Source organism: Athene cunicularia, assembly GCF_003259725.1.
Source record: "Athene cunicularia isolate RWA chromosome 28 unlocalized genomic scaffold, athCun1 chr28_part2, whole genome shotgun sequence".
NCBI lineage: Eukaryota > Metazoa > Chordata > Aves > Strigiformes > Strigidae > Athene > Athene cunicularia.
In genome coordinates this window covers 1,642,380-1,659,753 of record NW_020799140.1, presented here as the reverse complement: position 1 = coordinate 1,659,753, position 17,374 = coordinate 1,642,380, and the positions used below count along the sequence as shown (strand labels likewise).

General features: G+C 53.4%; 1 protein-coding gene across 4 annotated transcripts in view; it reads right to left on the bottom strand.

The window, feature by feature from the left end:
- The window catches only part of ADAMTS10 (ADAM metallopeptidase with thrombospondin type 1 motif 10), a 57,176-nt gene that overhangs the window by 31,066 nt on the left and 8,736 nt on the right, over positions 1-17,374 (bottom strand). For 2 of the 4 annotated variants that reach the window (XM_026865235.1, XM_026865236.1), the window contains exons 2-5: positions 14,000-14,338; positions 8,308-8,672; positions 2,679-2,838; positions 484-701 (exon numbers count right to left, since the gene is read on the bottom strand). In XM_026865235.1, coding sequence (XP_026721036.1) covers positions 484-701; positions 2,679-2,838; positions 8,308-8,672; positions 14,000-14,087 — 831 coding nt within the window. In that variant the 5' untranslated portion in view covers positions 14,088-14,338. Of the gene's footprint in view, positions 1-483; positions 702-2,678; positions 2,839-8,307; positions 8,673-13,999; positions 14,339-14,525; positions 14,547-17,374 lie in introns of those variants that run through there. The other 2 variants (XM_026865237.1, XM_026865238.1) reach the window with 2 other exon arrangements.

The following is a 17,374-nucleotide window of genomic DNA, read 5'->3' as shown; positions in this document are numbered from 1 at the left end:
CCCAAGCGTGAGAGCTCGCTGTCCTTATGCTTTCCCATGTGTTTCTCAGCTTGGTTGGCCCTATTTGCAATGCTAATTTGAGATGAGAGATGCTGTTCAAAGAAAGGGCTTTGTTCTCCCATCCAGACCTGGCCTGTAGCACGGTCAGACGGGCCAGAGTTTACCTCTCCTGCAGTGCCTCCCCTATACAACCCTGCGGGCTCCAGAGTATCTCTGCTCAGGAGCAGCAGCAGCGTGTCAGGAGTTTTGACCCAAACGTCTTGCTCTGGGGATGGGGAGAAGCAAGTGCCATCCTGGTACAGATCTGATTTCCCCACTGCATTTCCACCGTCCTTGTTTTCTTGCAGGAAAAGCACATGGCACCCTCTGCCAAACCCAGACATTCGGGGTGAGGAACAGGATTTACTCCTGCTTGCTCTCTGCTGGTCGGTGTGTGAGCCCCTTGGGGTCCCCCGAGGTTCACGATGTGGTTATAACACTTACAATATTCATGATGGCCAGGATGTACTGCTCTATGTCCCGCCGCCCGTGGTACCCCACCATCATCTTGTCAGCCACCACCAGGGTCTCCACGTAGCGCTCCGTGCTGACGGATCTCTTCAGGGGCAGCTGGCCTCGCTGGCTGTGGTTGCCCGATGGCTTCAGAGGGGACGGCTTCAGTGTCCGCAGCCACCAGTGTCTCCCTTTCCAGGGCTTCTCATCTGAGGAGGGAAAAGAGATTTTTTTTTCTGTTGCCCTCCAGCAGCAACCGAGCCGCACACGGAGGCAAGGGGCGTGCAGCACGAGCTTGGTTTCTGGGAAGGAAAGGCCACCATGAGCAGCCCCATGCTGAGCTCTTCCTACTGCAGCCCAGGGCTGTCCCCATGGTGCTGCCGGCCCAGTGGCATCCTGCCTGCCCTCCTGCCCTCCTCCTGCCCTGGCGCTGCAGGCAGAGGTGTGTGCCCGTCCTGCTGCGGCAGCCCCACGCACTTCACTGCTTCCATGCTGCCAGGCTCTGCCCTCGCCTCTGTCATGGGGAGAAGTGGTGTGGATTTAGAAACTACACAGACATAATCTGAAAATAAAGCCATTGCAGATCATTTCCTCTTTCCTTTTCCTGCCAGGACCTGAATTTAGGACTTGGCTTTTCCGCCGCAGAAATGGCTGCAGCCTCCAAAGCAGCAGCAGGTTTCTAGGACTTTGCTCCAGGCTTCCAGTGCTACTGACCTGACCCTAGAGATGTCCCCAGCAGGGCCATCAGCTGCAAACCCAGGGCAGGAGAGCTGCCTGGGAGACTGCGACCATTCTCCTGCCCTCCAGGAGAGACAGCTGAATCCCTCTCCTCTGCTCAAGCATCTAACAAGACTGAGAGGATGGGCAGATCACAGGCAGCCCCCCAGCCTACCAGCTCCTGCCCCTCCGGCGGATCAGGGGAGCTCACGGGGGACAGGTCCAGCCCGTGGAGCGAGGCAATGGGGTGGCTTTGCTGGGCCAGTTGCATTGTGGTTGTTTCTGAACTGTATTTGGCCTGTGGCTCCCACTGCATGGGCTTTGCTTTCCAAGAAGCAATTAGGAACAGGCTAAATTTTGTCTGGAAGCTGGGGAATGTGGCAAAGAGTCAGCAGAAGGGGAGTCTGCTGGTGCTTTGTCCAACGTGACTTTGGGAGCTGGGATGGGAGGAGCTGGCCGGGGAAGCACAGGTTGTCTCCAGAGATGCTGGCAAGTCCGGGGACACTCAGAGTCTGCTCAGAGAAGTCTGGCAGTGCCCCAGTGTCTCCAGAGGGTCCATCCCTTCCAGCAGTGGCTTGTCAAGTGTCACCACTGGGGCACTGGGTGAACATCCTGAAGTGACACACAAACCTGCCCGGAGCAACTGGGAACAGCTCGGCTTCTGCATCCACAAACTAATCCATAAAATGCGAGCTGGCCACTCCGCAGGGATGGCATCTCCCATCCTGACAGAGCCAGGAGAAGCCTCTGCAAACTGAGGGAGCAGCATCCTGTGTGCACGCAACATTTTGGGTACGCAGAGAAATTCTGCACATTCAGGAGGGCTGGGGATTTCAGCCAGGCTCTGGGACACAGACTGACTGCTAGCAAGGACAAGAAGGGCACAGGCACATGTGGGGAGGCCAGGGCAGACCTTTGTGAGTCCTTTACGAAATCAAAGGCCTGTAAGCGGGGTAGAGGTGCAATTGCCATTCCCTATAAACGTCTCCCAGAGCCCACTGTGACTAACCAGACCCCACATCCCTCCCTACAAGGCGTATTTCCACCTGGTCTCTAACAGCAGCAGATGTATCTCAGCGTGGACTCTATCTTCAGTGAGTAAAACCCAAAGAGAAGTCTCTGCTGAGCATGTGTAAGCTATGATTTCTCAATACCTTGTAAATTGGCCAAATCTGGGAGGATTTTTCTTAAGAACAATAAGAGTCGGGTTTTTTTCCTCTTCTGTTCCATGCTCTATTTACAAATTTAAAAGCCCTGCTGTGAAGAAGAGAGTACAAGAGCTTCCCAAAGACTAAGCCACCAGAATTCCTTAACGTGGGTAGAAGTAACTACAGAAAGCTTTCTTGAACGCAGGAGATAAATTTGGTTCTTTGCCATACAGAGCAGCATGGACCTTCAAAGCCTGGTGTACCGGGACCTTCCCAGCCTGCACTGGGATGGATCGAGGACGTGTTGGTGGGTACAGATACCTAGCACGCCGCAGGCTGCATCCATGTGCGGGTACTGGAGAGACGATCGCTTGTACACGACGTGGGGGCTGCCCTTGCCCTCGTTCCCTGTGCTGACGTTGGCTCCCGGGCTCAGCGGTTCAATGAAATATTCCTCCTCGTCTGCCACGATCACCCCATGCTGCAGAAGGAAGAGAGAGGGAAGGGCAATAAAAGAGGTTGAGAGAGAACTGGGTGACATACCGGTGGCTTCTCGTAACGACCTTTCTGACGATTAACCACTGAATTTCTGGGGACTGACAAATACTTCTGAGAACGTGAAGGATTCTTTCATTTGCACACCAACTATATGAACCTAGAGACCAGAGAAAACGGAGACAGATGGCCACGGATGCCTTGGGACATCTGTGTTCACTAAAGTCCTCTGGAAATCAGTCTTCCCTTGCAAAATCATGAATGAGTTGCTTCCTATTCCACCCACTCAGTCTAATTGAGAGCTGCCTGTGGGATCCTAAATACCGTACCTTCAAACAGCAGCATAACTCAGCAGCGAGCTCTGGCTCTTCTACTTTTCAGCCTCACCAAAGAACCTTCAAAAGCAGCCCAGGACCATTACCACCAGCTGGGAAACTCGGGCACAGAGCTGCAGGGAAGTGTAGATGCTCAGAGAAACACACTAAATCTTTAAAATCTGAAGCCTGAGCAGCAGCGAGGCAACCAGCAGGAGCCACAACCTTTCTCTGCAGCCTGAAACCGGGGTTGTGCCCTATAGACATCACTGCCCCTCTTACACCTCTGACTGGCCACCCCAGACAGATGATCTTGTTTCTGCTCTCTGATTTGGTTTTTTTTTTTTTTTTTGTTGCCTCCCTTAATTTTATTCTTTGACTGAATGAATCTCACCTGTGAGCCCAGACTTTGTGAGTGGACCCGCTCTAAGACAGTGACGGCTGGGCAGGAGCAGACCCCAGCAGGTATGAGCAGCCAAACCCACCAGGTGCTTGCAAGACCTCTCCTCTGCAGCTGGTCCCTATCCTCACAGCAAGATTTCTCTCTACCTAAAAGGTCTGAACAACCTCAAAGGTTTCTGGCAGCCCAACAAGATGCAAGGAGCTCCCTCGCTGTAACAGCTGCTGGCGCTGAATCTCATCTAACTCCAACCCCAACGTGGGTGTGCTATCAGCTGGACTTACCAACAAGCAACCGAGGCGCAGAAACGTGCCTGACATTGCCCAAGCAGGACAAAAAGCATCTCAAAAGTCTAAGACCCACGTTACCTGGATGTCCTCCCACTCCCTGTGTGCAAGAGCAGCTCTGGGCGCAGACGCCCCTGTCCTGCCACCCACTCTGCACCGGTGTTGCCCTTTGGCTGTCACAGTGCTCTACCAACTGCCCTCTGTGCCAGGGGGACGGGAGCTCTGCTCTGCCCGGGCAGGGAGCGGGGAAGGAGGTCTCTGGAAAACATCTTGAGGTCTTTGCATGGAAGGCACCACCTGGGTAACAGCGTTAGTGCTGGGTGTTTGTGGGGGGAGCCTCTCTGGGGTGGACGCTGCCGCTGTAATAGGTCTCTCCCCCTCTCCCTCCCTGCCGTGAAAGCTGAATTGGGGCAGTGTGTGCACGGCGAAGTCCCCATCTCCAGAGTGCCGGGGGATTTCCTCCTGCACCAGGCTCTGTTGCTCTTGGCTCAGCTCCACCTTTTCAAACACAAGCGAGGTACTGTGAGGTTAGCCTGGCGAAGGCTCCGGCGGAAAGCCGAGTGTCGGCCTGCGAGGCCAGCTGGCTGCCGGCTTTGTGGGACGGGGAGAAGGAGGTCACCACCGGCTCGGGGCAGAGCAACAGGAGGGGAGAGCACGTCCTGCCCGAAAGGCATGTAACACTAGAAAAGGGACGTTCTTACTTAAACCCTGAGCCTCTGCAGAGCATGAGAGGCAGGAGGCTCCACTGCCCGCCTGGCATCCTTCAGCAATGAAACTCAGCCATCACTGGAGTCTGAAAACTGCCCCATCGCTGACCCCAAGGACCCAGCTCTGAGGTCCGGGTGTTGGACGGGACACAAGCCTGTTGAAAGGGGGCAGCGAGAAGCCCTTAGAGAGATCCCTGTGGTTTGTGGGGGAGCTAAACTGGATATCCTGCCTATGATTCACCCAGGTCATCTGCAGAGCAAGGATGGTTTATGCTATTAGTTTATAACCACACTGGAGAAAAGCACAGCCACGTACTGCAATTCAGCTCTTCCACCTCCGTGTATATACACACGAGCAGCTCGACATTAGCCTCAGCAGCAGGGCCATCTGCTTTGCTCCGAGCATTTAATGGCCACGCTGACTTCAGGAGGGCTTTTGGTGAAAGCACAATTTCACACAGGCACACCGGGTTGAAAATCTGGCTTTTAAACTGCCCTTGGATGAGCTCTGACACAAGAGGTAAGAGAGTGGCATTTCTCTCCCGAAGCTGTTTGCTCCTCACTGTGATTTTTCTGATGGTATCACAGGGGTCCTTGGGATCTCATGAAGCCAGTGGGATGAAACACGGCTTTGCTTAAGACAGGGATTTAAAGCTCCTGGCCAAGCTGAGGCAAAGCTGCCTGGGCTGCTCCCTGCAGGCTCCAGCTGCTTCATGCTTGGCCCTGCTGGCAGCTGACAGCTCCGTGTGTTTTGGAAAATGGACCATTTTGCCCTTTGCTTCCGACAAGTTAAGCCTGGGCGACGTTCCCCCCACCCAGCCTGAAGCACAGCTCGGCATGGGGAGATGCGCGGGGTGAGCCGCACTGCCTGCCTGCCCTCAGCCCGGGGTGATGGTGCATGTGGTCGGGAAGACGAGTCGACGGGAACGTGCCCAGATATTGGCAGTGCAAATCTGGGGTTCCGTCAGGTGCGAGTTACGTCGTGGGTGTTTGAAAACAAAGCTGCTTACAGTGTACACCTCGCAGACTCAGAAATTAATTGGTTAGGGATGTGGGAGTTGGAGGACAGGAGGATGGCTTGGGGCTTGCTACCCATTTTTACAGCTCTGTGCTGGATGCTTCTGTGGCCGCAGTCGTCCCTTTCCCTCCTCCTTGTGCACAGCTCCCCCCGTGATCAGCACCTGGTCCCTGCTTGTGCTCTTGCAGTAACACAACACACAACCTCCTTTGCATCATCAGTGAGTCAGGTCTGTGCGAACGTGGGTCACTGCGTGCAGTCCCCCCTTAGCACGAGTCAGCAGGAGCCTGAACCCTGAGACCTCGGCAATTTGAGACCCGCTTCTGTCCCCTCCAAAGCAGACTGAGGCCGGCCTGGCGGGGAGCGTGCTGCGGGACGGCACCAGTGGATCAGCTGTTACCGATCAACCAGAGCTCTGCGGTCCCAGAGGTCTTCTCCGGTGGCAATTACAGTTCCCACTCTGCCAGCTAAAAGATGCCAGACTTGTCTAAATTCCTGACCCTATCGTCCTCGCTAACCCAGAAGATGTCCTCCCCCCTCCTTGCTGATATGCGTAGCTCTCGAGGGCAGAAGGACAGAGTTCAGGAAAAGGAGAGGTTGTTGGATGACCCTCCGTCCCTCTTCGTGCCTGGCTGCATTTTCCTCCAGACAGCCCCTGGTATCTCTCCAGAGCTAAACACAGCCTGTGGACTAAATTATCCCAGAACAAGTGCTGCCGGGCCATTGCTTGCCCTGGACTTGCTGCCCTCTGAAGTGGGAAGGTAAGGCTAAAGCCAGATCCCTTCTGAGCCAGCAGCATCCAGCTCACCCTTCAGTGCTTTTGTGAACACCAGTAAATTGTTTAGGACTTCAGCAGATTTCCCATATCTAAACAAAGGGCTAACTAGGGAACCAAGAGTTTATGCAGCTCTGATTTTTGGCTGTGAGATCGAAACATTAGACTCTATGATATAATGAGTCAGGTTCTCATTTCTGTTAATAACCCACAGCACTGTTCTGGCAGTGTAATTTAGCAATAAATCAAACGTGAATTCATTCCCATTTGGAAGCTCTTCCACACTGCCAGAATACTGCTAAGAGGTGGGGCCGTAGCATAAATATGAATCTGGCCTCCAGAGTCTTTTTCTACATGTTACCCCTCCAAGGGAGCCATCATCCTTGGGATTTGCTAACAGGGTATGTTTGCTCCATCCCTCCATCTGGCAGAGCATGAAATGTGCTTTGCGAGCCAGAAATATCAGAAAATCATAGAAAAATAAGGATGGAAGTCCTTAGTCAATTCCCAGTGCTGGAAGAGCTAATTGAATCATACCTGGAGTATTTTTGAGGGGCACTTGTCTGACCTGTTCTTAAAGATCTCCAACGATGTTGGGGCCACGTACTCTCCAAGAAATCTAGTCCAGAGCTCAGCTATCCTTACCTCTGAAGTCTACCATTAAGAGTTCTTGCTGATATTTAAGACCATGATGTCTAGTCCTCACTGTCAGGACATAAAAAAAATCAATCATTTCCACCCCCTTTGCAGCAACCTTGCTGTTTTTGAGGAATGCCATTTTTTGTCTTTTTAGCTCCTGAAATCTGGAGGGAAGTGACCGGGAACACCGGGAATGTATCTACAGTTGTAAGGATCTGAATGCACTTTTGGCATTCCCGGTTGTGCTGGGAAATTCCTGCCCTGCTGCACTTCTTCCTCGCTAACGCATCCGAAACACGGTTGGAAGTGGAGGGGAGAGTTCTGTGAGAATCAGAAGAGTGGTCTAGAGCCTGGATTATCCCATCCCAATTCAAATGAATGGAAAAATGCCCACTGGCTTTGGTGGAAACTGGACTACAAACAACATACAGATCAGGAACCCCTACGGATGTAATGAAGGGATGTGGCCTTCTTCACCCTCAGCTGACTCTTGATGCCAGTGTACGACATTCTGGCTTGGCACTGAAGTGCTGGGGTTCAACCCCGAGCCCCAAGTTAAGGTTGACATGTGGGTGATTTTCCCACAGCCCTTCCCAAGGGGGGTGAGTTTCCCTTCAGGCTTCCCCCCAGGGTGGGCGGCCTGGCAGACAGAGCCGTTGGGTAAAGGAGCCCCAGGGGTCCCGCAGTCAGTAACCCAAGGTCAGGTGTCCCACTGGGGGATAAAAGCTGGGACCCCTCGCAGGAGGGGCAGTGTCTGTCTGTGAGGTGGGTGCCCTATGCAGAGTTCCCTGTTGGGGAAGGACCTCCCGCCTCCCCGGGACTGGGCTCTAGGCAGGTCTGGCTTTTGTAAATGTGGGCTGTGGAGAGATTCAGTCTGTGGCTTCCTTGGTCTTATATATTTGCTTTGTTGACTCAGTTGTCTCCCATCCCTTCCCTAAGAGACCACATGTCACCATTTATTGCACCCACTGTTGGTCGTGCGGTGTCATTGTTGGGGTAAGTGGGATTGATGTCCATAATCTATCATCTGACTTGTTTGTACCCCCAGCGCTCACCCATGGACTGACCCTTTTGTATCAAACACAATTTGGTTATTGGTTCATCTTTATGCTGGCTGTGTCCTTCATGCTCGGCCTGATAATTGACAAAACAAACACCAGCCCCACGCCTTTCCCACCACCATGGACTCACCTGCTGGGACCCAAACCTGGTTGTACTTCTACAGAAAAGATCGAAGAGGCTGCAGTCAGCTCTGCTCTATGGGCAGTTCTAGTTGTTACTATTGCCCTTGGCTGGGCAAAAACCAGAGACTCACCAGTCCATTGCAGTTGCTGATGGCGACTTTTGAGTTCAGGTACTGATCCTGCAAGTGGCCCGCGTAGTGGCAGTCTTCATGGAAATCATGTTGCCAGTCCACGCCATCTCGCTTCCAGTATTCGACAGTGAAGTGCTCAGCCAGCAGGTTGGAGTGCAGTGTCAGGTTGAGGAGGAACTGGGTGCGGTGGGCTGAGACTTTGTAGAAAACCTGCCGCTCAGATGGCTCGTAGGGCAAGGAGCCCAGGCTGCGCCGAGGACGTTGCTTCAACTGGCTTCTCACATCAAAGGTGAGGAAGTCCCCGTTTTGGTCCACTTGGATGGGGAACGCAATTTCATAGTGATCGAGGCTGGAGAGGAACTCTTCTGGGGAGGGAAAGCAAACACAGGAGGAATGACATTCTGCGAAGAGAGTCAGAGTAAAACACCCGGCGACTTCAGCATGGAGCCAGCTACGCCTGAGCACAACTGTACCCAGTGCAAGGCAGAGGGACAGGGTCCTGACACAGAGGGTCTGCTCTGACCAGGCTGCAGGATCCTTGGGGTATTCCCAAAGGCCTTCAGCCCACAGAGCGTTGGGGTGTCAATAGGTCTCGAGCCTACGGAGCATAATCTTCTTTCTCGGCAGGTGATGGAGAAAAACACACTGTCCAAGGGACCATTCAGGTCACCCAAACTCTGGCTCTGAACCTGGACTCTGCCCCACCTCTCCATCTCCACCAGGCACAGAGACTCCAGGTTGTGCAGAGTCACAGTCTGTGGTTTGAAGGGTTATTTAAACCTGGATCCTTTCAGTACCAAAGGTAGGAATAAGGTCTCTTCAAAACAAGCTAGAGTGAGCCCTGGGCTGACAATGTCCCAGGAGAAGACAGCCTCCCTAAGGGACTGTGGGGTTCCTCAGAACACCTACAGCTGCCACACGGACCCGCTAACTCTGATAACTCGCGTAGCAACAGCACCGTACCAGCCTCCCCAGTCACAGCTCCATTCGTGCATCCTCCTAAGAGGCACAAAGACCATGTCCTTGCAAAGCCAATCTTGCAATCAAAACGGGAAAGAGGGCAACCAGAATTCCCCTGCTGTGCTGAAAAGGCACCAAGAAAAGAAGTCAGACGTCCTGATTTCCCAGGCAGGTCTCTATCTGTGACACCATCCTGCCTTCCCAGCTCACCAGCTTGAGTGTTCTGTATCATATCAGCCTGGCTTAGCACCTTCTCTTGGGGCACTTGAGTTTTTGAGCCTGTCTCGTACCACTTAAGAAACGTGCTCTGACAAGGTCACTGTCCGGAACGTCCGCCTGCACTCACACGGTAACGCAACACTTTTGGCTGTCAAAGAAACTGGCGCTCTGCAACCTCGACAGAAATTTCTCATTTTCCAAGCAAAATGTCACAGGGACTGCCAGACAGGATCTGAGCGGAGGTCTAGCTGTCTCTGACAGCCCTCAGTACCAGAGGCTTCAGCAGAAGATGTGAAAAATCATGCAGTGGCCAGGATAGCTCCCCCCACCGCAGCGCGTTCTTCTAAACCCCTCGTGGCTGGAGGTTTGCTCATGGAGTGGGAGAGGATCTGCCCTCTTTTCACTCTGGAAGATTCTAACTGTGCTTTCTGCATCCTATTTGCAGTTGTTTCCTAAGCAAACAGGAGAGGCCGGGCTGCTCCAGGGTGGCTGCATTTCGCCTGGCTCCACAGCACCCATCTTCAAAGTCTTCCCAGCCATCATAAATTTGGACTCCAAATTACACTCTTACCACATGGCAGCACTGGAAAGTTTCCTTTTCCTCTAGTGTGTTTTCCAGTGTGGGAGCCTGACAGAGTGGTTTCCTTGGCCACCAGTAATGGGACAGTCCTTCCCACCAGCTGGGTTTAGGGGTTAGCTCCCATCCTTCCAAACCATAAGCACTTCTGGCACCTCTCCCTTGCCTCAACAAGCCAGAAATAATTATTAGTTTTTTAACTTCCTGTGCTCCAGCTTCTCCTGCATCACACCGCCTCGCGTGTGATACAGCCGGGCAAACAAGAGTGACTATTTGCACATAAGCAATGACCTCAGGCTTGGAAAAATTTGCTCTCGGAAGTGGCTTGTTTTTCTTTTCCCCTCTCTGCAGTCCACGTGGGCTTGCAAAATAGCGAGTCGGAAGGAGGTCTGCGCACGCAGTGGCGAGAAAGGGCCTGGGACCCTGGGTTGCAGTCTCTGATCCTGACCTGCAATGTACACCTAGGAGGAAAAAAAAGTGTCCAGAGCCTGAGATTCTGTGTGAGGACCTGCATTCGTTGTGGTGCCAGTCACCAGGCATCCTCTCGGGGACGTCACTCTGAAAACTAAGGCACAGGAAGAAAGATCTCAGAGCAGTGCCCTGCATCACATGGATGTTTTAGGAAGTGACGCTTCAGAGCGGGCACGCCACAAACGGGAAAAATAATGAAGAGAGACTTTCAACACAGGGAATAAGGCAGTGTCCTTGTCCAGTGCTACAGCTGTTCGCTTCCTCTCTAAAAACGTAAAAGATTAGATTAGGCTCTAAGAGATGAGGATCTCTTTTACTCCCTAACCCTGTGTACTCCACCCAAAACCACAGACGTTCCCTAATTTCCTTATTTGCTCATCCCTGCCTTGGTCATGCTCCCCATATTAGAGACCATACTAGGAGCTCCCAACAGCAAGAGGGGCACTGTTTGGCTCTTCCTTCCTTCCTTCCTTCCTTCCAGAAAAGGCATCATATGCCCTCTGACATCTCAGCCACTTCACGCTGTATTAATAGATCTTGGCCTGAAACGTGCAGCACTGCTCCCACTGTATCAGAAGGGTTTGCACTGCTGATAAGCAGCCTGGTGTATCCAGAGAGCTGTCAAACTGCTTTGGAAGAGATGCTATAAAAAGCTTTTCTCCAAGAAAACCTGCCCGTGGCTTTACAGGACACCAGGCACCCCTGAAGGACCATAAGCCTTGCAGCGAGGGCAAGGGAGAAACCGGGGAAGCAGGAGGGATGGCGTGTGGGGAGAGGTGCCTCACTGCCCCATTTTTGGTGGAAAAAGAACACACATTTGCAGGGACAACAGAGGAAGGGGAAGGGCACAGGGGAGGCAGAGCAGCAAGCCAAACAAAAAGAAGAGAAGGAAGGTAAAAGTAGAGGAAGGAGGATTTTGTTCCCTCCTTGTGTGCTCACCATTGCCCCTCCCACTATAAAGCTGCTTAAAGGAGGAAAAGGCAGCAGATATTTGCTCTGGTCTTGTCACCGGAGCAAAGAGGAGCCCCAGCTGTAGCCCAGACACGATTCCTAAAGGATGGCTGTGGAAAACACGATGGGGATCCCATGACTTCAGGCTGCCCTGGCATTGTGGCAGTCCCACTGATTCCCCCAAGGGTCCACAGTTTACATGTGAGCTGGGAACAGTGAGATCAGCCTGCCCTAACACTCTGTAAAACAGGGAACGTCTGATCTATCACTAGTTGAACTAAGGTGCCAGCAAAAAATCACCTTCTGATTAAAAACCATTCCGCAATGGTGAGCATGTACTTGGACAACTGTTTCAGCTGCTGCTTCCCGCACTGTTAAAAACTGCGGCCCGAGCGTACGTGTTCCGTCTGAATCTCGCTACATCTCTGCTGGCTTCAAGAGGCCTTCGACGCTGGGCTGCTATTTTCCCACAAAGATAACGACAGCTTATGACTGTGATACCTCAATCTTCTCCCCGCATAAACCAAATACACTGATCTGGAGTCAGGCACACGGGGCGTGTGAGTCCTGCTCCACTGCTAACTGGAGCAAGTCACTTGGTTAAAATCAGTGGCTTGTTGAAAACGCTGGCCTTTATTCTCCATACCTCTGACTGCTAAGAGGAGATAACGGCATTTCACCCTCTTGAAAGGGTGTTGTGAGGATTATGTACTTACTATCTCAGCAGTGTGGTGAAGAGAAAGTGTTGAGAAATATCAACAGCCTGATGCCAACCATTCCGGATGCAGCAAGCCTAAAAAAGAGCTCCGACAGCAAGAGGGGCACATGGGGCAGCCTGACCCTTGGGACTGGACGGGGACTGGGAACCACAGCACCATGTTCCCAGCAACACCACAGGCTGAGACTCATCCTCCCGACCCGCTCAGGGGAAAGCCAGCATCTAGGGGAGCACAGAGGTATTGACTGTCACTTTGGTGAGCCCTTGGGTTTAGACTGAGGTCTGTTAGCAAACGGTGCGGGGACTGGTGAGCGAGGGAGCGTTTCAGCTGCTGTGAGTCAGGACGGAGGTGATCTGGCAGCAAAGTCCTTGTCAGAGCGTCGCCGCGCTGCGAACGCGGTGCTGCAGATGGAGGGAGGTGTGAACTGATGGACATGGGAGGCCCAGAACACTCACCCCAGGCATTGCCAGAAGCTTTGGCGAAAAGGACCAGGAACCGGGTTTTGTTTCAGATTCAAGAAAATCTGCCTGTATAACCTTGCACGTTGCGCAGCGCCTGCACAGCACGCAGCTCTGGGCCTGCCCGCCTCTGGGTTCACCCAGCACACGCTGCCCCACGTTTAGCAACCAGCCAGCGCTCAGAGCCAGGACAGCGCGTGGTTTTCGGTTGCTGTTGTTCCTCCTTCCAGTTCTGCTTCACAAGAACAAGCTTGGTCATTGTAACTACAGCCCGGTGGCACCGCACTGCTCAACAGCCCGGGTACGTGGCTGACTTTGGTCCTGCTGCCGCTAATCTGGGCACACGCGGTATTTCAGGATTATGGCTGTGTCAGTATGCTGCTGAGGTTTTAACGCCCTGCACGGATAAATGTCTAACTTCAGAGCTCTTTCTTCATACCTCTGGTGCCTGATGGGAACGATCGTGTTGCCTCTTAAGAAACGGTCACGAAAACAAATTAGCGTTAAGCAATTTAACTACTCTGTTCCCCACCCATGCTGTACTTGTACTCTAGGCTGGGTACAAGGTAGCCCATTTCACTTCCCAGTCCCTTCACTCCTCACCTGGAACAAAATCATGTACAAAGGCACAAATCGATGTACAAGAGACCCACGTTCTGCTCTCCTTGCAATCACTTGCATGTGTGGCTCTGTATTTAAACACAAGACCATCAGAAACACGCACGCACATGACAGGTACAAAGTGCTCACACCCGAGCAGGTTTGAGCATTTACCAATGGTCGCGCTTACAGAAACATGTGCACAAACTAAAACTGCTCCTCTAGCAGCACGCGTCTGCCCAGACTCAGCTGTGCAGAGTGTTTGCACGCTCCAGCAGAGCCCTCCATCCCTGCAGACGCAGAGGACTGCTCGGGAGCGCGCTGCCTGGCTGCACACACACACAGCCCTCCCCGTAACAAAGCCTCTATTCATCCAAGGATGCGCCGCTCCACATCGAGTGGAAGGGGACCTTCCTCTAGTGCTGCCACATCGCCTGCGCTTTCTCAGCCTGTACGTGGCTCTCATCTTGCACAGGCCCTGCTGCTCTGAATCCTGCAAAATGTCAAGGAGCGTTAACACCCGAGAGCACAACACATCCTTTCCACAGAGGTCAACGGAAAACACCTGCTAATTCAGCAGGAGGAGCTCTGCTGCAGTACAGTGCAGAGCAGAGTTCGAGGTGTTTCCACCTACTCCCCAGCACATCATTACCCTGATACCTCCCCCGGGGCCGGCGGTAGGGTTTCTGCCAGCAGAAGCGGGTGGATCCAGCTCCCCTCCCCACGGCAATCCCTACCTTGTGACTGGAATGTGTAACCGGGAAAGTTGCACAGGGCCGCCGTGAAGATGACAGTCCATGTGAGAAGCCTCCAAGCTATTGCCATGGTTAGCGATGCTTGTCTCAGTGCGGGGAGTGTTGTGCCAGCTGAAAGGGCGCTGTCCCAACATGTCTCTCCCTCGGCCACCGCTTATGTAGAGACAGGAGTCCTCGGTCCCTCCGCAGGCATCCTCGGCCACTCCGTGCTCTCCCCAAAGCAGCGAGGCCGACGGTTTCTTTGCAGTTTGCTGTGCCCGGGCCAGGGCAGGGGGGTCAGCATGGGCTAGTTCGAAGCACAGGCTCTGGGTGGCATCGCCCCTGCGAAGGAGAGGGTGGGGATGAGCGAACATAAGAGATGGGCAGAGGGGAAACAAAGGACGGAGGAGAAGGACACGAGGGAGAAATCAGTGTGCAGGGCGAACGAGGAAAGCCTGACCTTAGAGTGAGATGGAAAGACAGAAAAAAGGGGAGAGAAGGACGGGAAGCAAACGCAAATGGAATTAACCACATCAGTTGACAGCACTGGAAAGCCAAGTTATCCTGCTAAGGGGATACTGCACACCCGGGGGCGAACTCTGCTCCCAGCAACCCCCCCCACCGCTCTGACAGCGGCACCGAAGGCCGGGTATAAACCTTCTACCTGAGGAAAGGAGCACAGAATAAACGGGAACCCTTTGTCCTGTGGCAACACCCACGAGGAAGCGCAGACCGAAGAGCGACCCGGTCTCAGTTACCTGATCTCTTAAAGGGGAGCACAAAATCAAAGCATTAGCAGGGTGGTAGGGAGCAGCAACCTAGAAATCCCCTCTACTCCAGTTTCCCCGGCGTTAAAATACGCTTTAATGACTGTCGCTGCACTGAGAGAAGAGCACTTGCTCTCAGAGTATATTGGCTAAACCTAAAAAAGTGGTTGAAAACAAAGGACCCATTCAGTGAAGTCACCCTTACCCTCAGCTCTATCCACAAATGGATCATGAGATTCCAATTGTATTTGTTATTTAAAATGATTTGCTAATTGCTCCAGTGAAAGATTTCTGGCTTGCAGATAATTTCCACTCAGTCTGAGGCAATTATACAAAACTCGCATAGTGCTGGAGAGTTGCATAAAGCCTGCGGTTTTTGTTTCTATCCAGCGATGAGATGACGTATGCAATGAATATGGCACATACCTAACTGCTGCCCAGAGAATCCCAAAGATCTGAACAGTGATGCTCTGCTCGAGAGCAGCAAAACGCAAAAGTTCCTGCAAGGCAGCAGATAAATACATGCTTAAGCCTGACTTTAGAGAGGTGATGCAGCTGTGAGGAGCAGGGAAGAAAAAGGCGGGACGGATGCCTTCCCCCTGACCTGCGGGGAAGATGAGGCTGGGAGGATGCTGCTCTTTGCAAAGGTCTCAGTAGCCATGGCACCGGTGTGATCCTCATCCCACAAGGAAACGCTCGGAATAACGTATTAACCCTTGTCTCCCTCTGCTTTTGTGTGTTTTGAACAGCGAAGACTAACCATGTGCTAGAGTGCGGGGCAGGAGAGCCCTGTTCCTCCTCGGGCCTGCCGTGCTCCCTTCACCTTGTGTCCGCAGGGGAGTCTGTAATTTATTTCTGCTTCTGCTCTCCCATCTTTACTACGAAGTTAATTTTATTTGCGCTGCGGGGGCTTGGAATAACACCCAGCGCAGGCTGGAGACTACATAGGTGAGGTACAAGAAGAAATCAGAGAGATGATTCCTACCCCAACGATTAATCTAAACAAGTTAATGATTTCTCCCAACTAGACAGTAGTGCTGAGATTATTAATCATGTGTCTTTAAATCAAAATTTGGAGTTCCATATTTTAAATGTTAAGGCTTTTAACTGTTTATTTACAGTTACAAGAGAGAAAACAAGTGCTAATGGAAAAGAAATAACTGTTTATTGACAGTTAAAAATGGCCAGAGGCCATCGGTGAGGCTTTGGGCTGGTCTCCCCGGTGCCACTTGCCAGGTCGGTTTCTGCAGAGCCCAGACACGCCACCCACCATGGCAGCCACCTCGAAGGCTGCGCACGGGGTCAGCAAACCGTGAGAATAAACCGTCTGACAGGGGAAAAAAACTGTCTAAAACTCATCTCAGGCTGCTCCGCTCATCCACGACAGGTACAGGGAGGCAGGCAGCGGAGGTAAGAGGGTTGGGCAGGAATTCTGCTCGCTCCCACCATGACGTGAGGATGCTGAGATCAGCACCATGGGTCCATGAGGCCACGTCCGCCTGGTGACATCCTCTGTGGTGTCGCTCCCCGGCTGCGGCGCAGAGCCGGGGCCACAGCAACACACGGCCAAGTGCCACGGATGCTGCAAGCTGCTCTGTGCCTGCTCCCCGCAGTGCTGCCTGCGGGAAGCGAACTGGAGAAGGGAGAAGGTGAAACGAAAGCCGGGCGTGCTGCGGCCCTCTCCTAAGTCAGCATTTTCAGCATCTATTAAAGCTCGAGATTCCAGCTTTTAAATCCTGTCACGGCTCCAAGGTCTGCGGACAGAAAGCTGCTCAGCTGAAGTATATTTTCTCCTGGGCTTCACACTACTAATTTCTCTTGTTTTCCAGCTGTTGAACCCGCTTCCTCAAGACTGTTGTGATTTCCTGTCCTTCCTCCGCCTCTCCGCGACCCTGAGCTGTGGCAGCCGTGACTGGTGCCCTCGTCTCCCCTCTGCCCTTCCCCTTCAGTCCCGGCTCCTCGGCGTCCCCCGGAACAGGGGCTGGGAGGGAGCTGCAGGAGCCAAGACCCTGCAACCCCGGCCCTGGGGGAAAGGAGGCATGTTTGGAGCAGCTCGAGTCAGGAATTACAGCTGCAAAATTCCCGTAAGCCGGGCTGGGGGAAGGGCCCGGCTTCCATTCCTCCCCGCACACAGCAAAGGAAAACATGGCCCCTTCCCAGCGGCGCTTCACTTCCGAGACCCCGACGAGCCCGTCTCCTGCAAGAGAAGGACCCGTAACAAGGAGGCAAGAGCTGGAGGAGCGCAGGCTCCGCGGCTGCTTCAATAAAGTTTTCCATAACCTCACTTTTCAGATTTTGCTTTCCGAGCGGCAGTGACCGGCAGGCGTGGACAAGCCCCGAGGAGCCCGGATCCGCACGGGAGGGCAACGGGATGCCGGGATGGAGGGGCCGCGGGGAGGCCTGGGGCACAAGGTGACCTCTCCGGTCTCGTGCCTCCCTCGCTTGGGCCGGTTCCGATTTGCTCCTTCCCGAGGAATTCGTTGTCCTTGGCAGGCGCCCCGCGAGCGGCTGACGCTCCCCGCTCCCCGCGCCAAGGTGGCTTTCGCCGCGTGAACCCGTGGGCCGGGCTGGGCCGACCGCGCGAGGAGGCGGCGGGGACGAGGGGAGCGGG